The sequence below is a fragment of the Trypanosoma brucei genome, chromosome 6 (assembly GCF_000210295.1).
Source record: "Trypanosoma brucei gambiense DAL972 chromosome 6, complete sequence".
In the NCBI taxonomy this organism is placed as follows: domain Eukaryota; phylum Euglenozoa; class Kinetoplastea; order Trypanosomatida; family Trypanosomatidae; genus Trypanosoma; species Trypanosoma brucei.
In genome coordinates this window covers 229899-236031 of record NC_026739.1, presented here as the reverse complement: position 1 = coordinate 236031, position 6133 = coordinate 229899, and the positions used below count along the sequence as shown (strand labels likewise).

The 6133-nt window shown below is 49.1% G+C and overlaps 2 protein-coding genes across 2 annotated transcripts; both read left to right on the top strand.

The window, feature by feature from the left end:
• Window positions 1-815: 815 nt before the first annotated feature.
• Window positions 816-2840, top strand: TbgDal_VI840 (Alg9-like mannosyltransferase, putative; the record flags this gene model as incomplete). The annotated part of the gene is made up of 1 exon (XM_011775589.1): window positions 816-2840. The coding sequence occupies one exon, from the start codon at window positions 816-818 to the stop codon at window positions 2838-2840; it is 2025 nt and encodes a 674-aa protein (XP_011773891.1).
• A 328-nt stretch (window positions 2841-3168) lies between these two features.
• Window positions 3169-4620, top strand: TbgDal_VI830 (hypothetical protein, conserved; the record flags this gene model as incomplete). The annotated part of the gene is made up of 1 exon (XM_011775588.1): window positions 3169-4620. One exon carries the CDS (start codon window positions 3169-3171, stop codon window positions 4618-4620), a length of 1452 nt encoding a protein of 483 aa, XP_011773890.1.
• Between the last annotated feature and the right edge of the window lie 1513 nt (window positions 4621-6133).

Sequence of the window (6133 nt, the reverse complement as noted above, 5' to 3'; positions counted from 1 at the left end):
CNTCTCTTCGTCATTTCAAGTGAAACGAAGGAGATGATCCACACGGTGTTTATACTGCTTTACGTCTGATATCCCCTCTTTTTTTCTCTCTTCTGTTGCTCTTTCTTTTCTTTTCTTACCTTTTCTTTTGAGGTCGTGTATTCGTGGTGCATTGCAGTGTGCCTTGTGCTTTTTCCCTTCCTCCCTTCCTTCGTTATTTATATTTCTATTTTCGCTTCCTTGCTTTGGCTCCTTTTTGCGCTCCGTCGCTCGACAAGAAGTTTGGCAGCAGTTACACCAGTAACGTCCGCATCTGTATACACGTGCGCGCCAACGAGTGAATGAACGAAATGGAGGGAGGGAGGGAGGGAATTGGGACTTTTGTATGCTTGGTCTTGTCCTTCTGATTTTTTTCTTATCGATTGAGAAAAATTAAATTGAGGAAGTCCTTCATTATTGTTATACCAACACACACGTTGTCTCTTTATCCTTATGTTTCGCAACCCGAATAAAGTAATGTGACGTGAAGTTGAGTATTATTTGCGTCTGACATTTGATATTTTATTTTTCCTTTTCCAAGATTCTCTGTTCCTTTGTGCCCTCTTCACGAACTGTATCATCCTAATTGTTCTTTGCATTTTTTCTTCTTACTCTCAGTAAACATAATTGATTATTTCAAAAGGAAGACAAAGGTGTGATATCCCCACGTGTGCACCTCTGTGTGTGTGTGTGTGTGCGTGTACGTTTTTTTTTCTTTTTTGTCTTTGTGTTTGTGTGTCCTTGAAGTCATAGGGGGAAAAGGGGGTACAAATTAGTTTCCTCAAAAGGTGCTTGGCATGTGGCTCTTTCTCGGGGCGGTGCTTTTAGTGCTTAGTCATTGTTTTGCCTCGTACATTCTTCCTATTGCTGATTGCGATGAAACATTCAATTTCTTGGAGCCGATGCACTTCTTGATGTACGGCAGTGGCCTTCAAACGTGGGAGAACTGTCCTCGCTTTGCGCTGCGGTCGTGGTTTTTTTCATGGCTCTACGTCGGTCCTATAACGATAATTGGCAAGGCTGTTAGCATATACAACCCCTCAGGGCTGCGTAACATAGATGTGTACTTTCTCCTTCGAGCATTTAGCGGTGTTGTCACGGCGCTAAGCGAGATTTTTTTCGTTGGTGGCGTTAGGAAGGTGTTTGGTAAACGAGTTGCAGCGGCAGCACTCACACTTCTTTTGTTTAATTACCCCATCACACATGCAGCAGTGAGTATCCTGCCCACAAGTTACGCCATGATAAATTACTTTGTTGCGGTGGGTTGCTGGCTACGAACGGACGGCAGTCTTGTGAAATGTATCACCCGTGTCGAAGGGAAGGTTCCATCAAGAATGAAAAGGTCGGTGATGGGTGGCTCGCAGTTCCAGGCCATAAATTTCGCTATTTTCGGCACCGTATTCTCCGTCGTCTCATCCACAGTGATTGGTTGGCCTTTCGCCGCCTTGCTGGCGGTGCCGATGGCATTGGATATGCTCGTGAGGTTTCCCCTCGCCTCTACCGTTTCGCTATTACTTTCACTCGCAGTTGTTGTGCCACTTTCCGTGTATTTTGACACACTATATTACAATGGTTGCCATGGTGGCAATGGCAAAATCACGTGGAGCGCTTTGAATCTCGTGCGGTACAACATGTTTATGGGAGGTGAGGGACGTGGTCCCGAGCTCTACGGTGTCGAACCGTGGTACTTCTTTTTTAAGAATTTACTCTTGAACGCGCATCTGATGTTTGTTGCTTGCCTTCTATCTCCCTTTGTCGTATTGCTTAAGCCCTCGACGACATCATGGGTGAGTAATGCGACAACGAATTCTGATGAGATTGATGCTGGGGAGACGACTGGGGAAAAGGGGCGGAAAACACAGAAGTCGCCGACCACCAAGCCAGATACTAGGCCAGTCGAACCTACGGTTTCGCGTGGACGAGGATTGCTTTACATTTCACCCTTCTTTTTGTGGTTTGCCTTTTGGCTGACGGTGTCACACAAAGAAGAGCGGTTTATGTCCCCCGCTTTTCCATTTCTCGCACTGGCCGCTGCGTTGTCATTTACACACCTTACGTTTGCAGGACCCGCGAGATCTGTGAACAGCGAGAACGGAGCGGTGCTACATAGCGCGAGTACGAGAGCTGAACCCAGTGGCCGCCGCAAACAACTCCCTGGCTGTTGGCTCCAACGCATGCGCCACACCTTCTTTCTCACTACGGGCTGCATTGTGTTGTCTTTTATTGTAACGGTTTCCCTATCACGCACAGCGGCCATCCACAAATTCTACGTGGGACCACAGCAGAAGCTCTATGACAATTACGCTACGGTACGAGAGCTAGCCAGGCGAAAGGCAAGTGATGCCCCACAGAAGGGCGAGAAAACTCTTTATACACTTTGCGTAGGCCGTGAGTGGTACCGCTTTCCCTCATCATTTTTTCTCGATCCACTTCATGCTCGGATTGCCTTTATACGGAGTCCGGGTGTGGACTGTGCCATGCCGCTTCCCTTTGCGTCAGGTGATGGCAATGCGACATGCCAATGTGGTGCTGAAGGGGTGAATGATCTTAATAAGGCAATACCCGAGCAATTTGTGCAAGATGTTGCAAAGGATTGTGACGCTGTATTCGACACCGTCAGCCCTAACGAAGACGACCAGGAAAGTGCTGATTTTCCGCGTGACGTCTTCAAATATGAAATTGGGGAGGGTCAAACACACTGGTTACTAGATGCTGAGAGAACCCCCATGTGGTGCCGTGTACTTTATTATCCCCTGGGAGTTAGTGAGCGTTGTGTGTCACGACGCCGGGTTGTGCTGCTGAGCAAACAAAACCCAAAGTAATTTTACCGTTGACAACATAAACACGTGAAAAGAGTAATAATCGTTGGGGTTGTAAACCATTACTGAATTACTTGCGGGTACCGGAGGTTTCGGATATAGCATGAAGTTAGGATTCAGGAGAATGCAACACCATAAGGTAAAACCCTCTGTCACTCTTACTACTATTTTTTGTTATTGGTGAGGGGTGTGTACCGAAGCGTGCAAGCACTTGTTTGCGTATTATTCTGCCTCCCTCCCCGTCATTTTCCTTGGCTCATATTAACGCTGAGCATGTTCATAAACGAATAACGGAGATGCATGTACGTAATTTTCCTTGGACCCTGCGCTCATGCTTCACTTCTTCTTTTACTTCGCCTGCACAAGTGACCCATTAATGGGGCGGAGGTCCGATCTTCGCAGTGTTGCCGTCGTTGCGATTCAGCGATGGCAAGGTCGTCGCCTCGAGATTTCGCAGGCAATGAGACTCCTCGGTGCTCTTCATATAATGAAAAAAGAGCAAGATGGGAGTGATGCAGTCCAACCTCTACATGGAGCTTTAGCTGGCAATGCCGGAAGCGGTGGTGAGGACGTTATGGCATTACAAGGAGTTGAAATGCTTATGGATATAGCTACAGAATACGCAAGGCGGCTACATCGTGACAACTACGAAAAACGGAGATTGGGCAGTAAAGCAGCAAATATAGAGCAGCGAGTAGAACTACCACTTAGCTTCCAGCGGCAGATATTATTACCTGATGCCGTGGTGGCTGGTATTGTGGACCAAGTCGTCAGCTCCTTCTCCGGTTCCGGCGATAACAAAAGTTCTTTAGGGGGGCCATCGTCTGTGGCTACCCGTATGATGAATTGCTGGGGCACAGCAGGCAATATATTGCTTGCGCAACTGGTTGGAAAGCGCGTCGTGAGTGCTGACTCTCACAGACGCCTACTGCACTTTCTCAAGTGTGCAATCAAACTCACCAAGATAACCGTAAAGTGTTCCGTTTCTCCGAGGGCCAGCGCGGTTTCGCCCATGGTTCAAGACGATGAATTGGAGGTGCATGACGTGCCACCACTTCCCAAGCCGCCTGTAGTGCCTGAAAGACGACCCCTAAAAGCAGCATCAGGTGAAGTTACGGATGCCGGTGATGGTGATGGAGAAGGTGAAGCGCTTGCCGAAAAGATAGAGAATATAGATGTGAACGCTGCCGCTGATGTTAGCGATAGGAATGGTGACAGCGCCGCTGACAGTAGCGATAGTAGCACTAGTGGTAGCAGCGATAGTGAGGGAGGCGGGAGCAGTGACGATGACTACAGCGACGATAAATACTACAGGGACAGGAAAAGGCGTGAGGAAGCGCGCATGGCTCGTATCGCAACGAAGCTCAATATGGATGATGCTGCGGTGCGTGCAGCGAAGACGAGTAGGGATGCTGTGGCTGCGGGAACAGCCGCTGCGTCAAAACAGCGTGAAAAAGAGGCAGCAGAAGAGCATAAATCGTACATACAAATGTTCGGTGACGTGGGGCAAGTATTGTTTCCCGCACTCACGAACATGAAGCGAAGTGTTGCATCGAAGAATGGGGCAAATAACGCCACTTCCGTGGACGGTTTTACAACGAACCCTGGGGAGCCCCTGTGTTGCGTCGTGTGTGAATTGTACGGCGAAGTGGAGGAATTGTTGGTGTGCAGGTGTGGGAATAAAATGCATCGTGATTGTGGAAGTTCCACCGTCGACGGGACCCTATATTGCTCGAAGTACTGCCACGCCGTGGCGTCGGCAGAAACAATCGCCCCCGCTTAGTTGACAGTATGAGAGCGAAAAGGAGCACGCCGTTGCGCGGGTGCTGAAATTACGTTTTGTAGCTTAAACAAGTACTTTTTCTGCTACCGTGTCGTGGTGCGCGTGAGCGTGCCGTGTTGTGGCGATGGCGAGGGTGTTACCGAGTTCGACAAGTTATCATTATAAAGGTCTCGTTGCTTCCTCGTCACCAAAGCTCAGGGCGTGCGTGAAACACACCATGTCACTCCCTTTCTCCGAAAACGACAGATTTTATGAATTATGTGAATGTCTTAATAAATAAATACATATGTGTTTGTGCTTTTATGCGTACCTGACCTTTTTTTTTGTCACCCAATTTCTCTATCGAAATCACAACAAAGACGGGAGAGACACCGTTCGTGCTCTCTTGTGTTTTGTAAGAAGTGAATGAGTGATGTTCTCGCTATACTCGATGGAGCTGCTGCGCGAGTCGCGGCCCTACTCATGTCCGAAGGAATCAATGCACTACTTGCCTTTCTCCGTGGAGAGGCCTGGGAGGAGAGCCCTTCAACAGTTTTGAATCGGGCCGATGGAGACGGTGACACTAAAAGTGATTCTCTCCAGATACCCAACACTCTACTTGGTTGCTACGGGTTCCTGCCACTTGCTATAGCAGCAGAGGTTTCTCTCGCACCCTCTACATCCCATCAGGAGCGAGTCGCGCTCGTACAAGACTTTGAGAGACGGGGATTTCGTGTCTTCACCGTAAACTTGATGCCCGACTGTCGGGGCCTTGAAGACAGTTCTCGGGGGGCAAGTGCCTACAATGCCAGTGCCAGCGTGCTACGACTCAATTGTATAGAGGCGGCGCGGAATTGGTGCGATGCCGTTACGCGGAGGATGGGAAAGATAGAGAGGGGGGTACAGGTGTCGACTGCAGTAACATTTACTTTTCGGGCGCGAAGCGCCGTAGAGACGATGATGAAAAATCCGGATTAGCGGAGCGAGTCGCACACACCCACTTCCATAACCCAAGACGTCGAGCACAGGTACAACTGCATGGACGGGGTTGCGGTCTATGCGTTAAATATGCACTGTTTATTGTTCGGTGCTGTGCAAATGCGGGGAATGCACAACGTGCTGCTGTAGGTGGCGGCAACTGTAGTTCTGCAAGTGAAAGATCGCGGCGTACAAAAGATCCTCTGACACTGCTTCTGTATGACATTAGTTCGCTATCTGCTCTATGTCGCGTGAGGCAGTCAACTCGACGCACTCGTATTCGCTTCTCTGTACTTCTGCTCCCGGACGATCTCGCTTACGGCGGCGCACTGCTTGAGGAGTCGCTGAGAGGTCCTATGAGTTGTCACTATTGCGTGAAACTGTTCCAAGGATCTGTTGATCGAATGTTGCACCGCCGGCAGGATGTTGATAGTGGTGGTGGTGAGGAAAATGAATGTGTACCATTCCTTGAGCGTCTTAAATTGTGGCTGAGCGCTCCAATGGAATCACGTGGTGTCGAGGCGGATGGTAGTTGCGACGGCAAAAGCGTGAACCA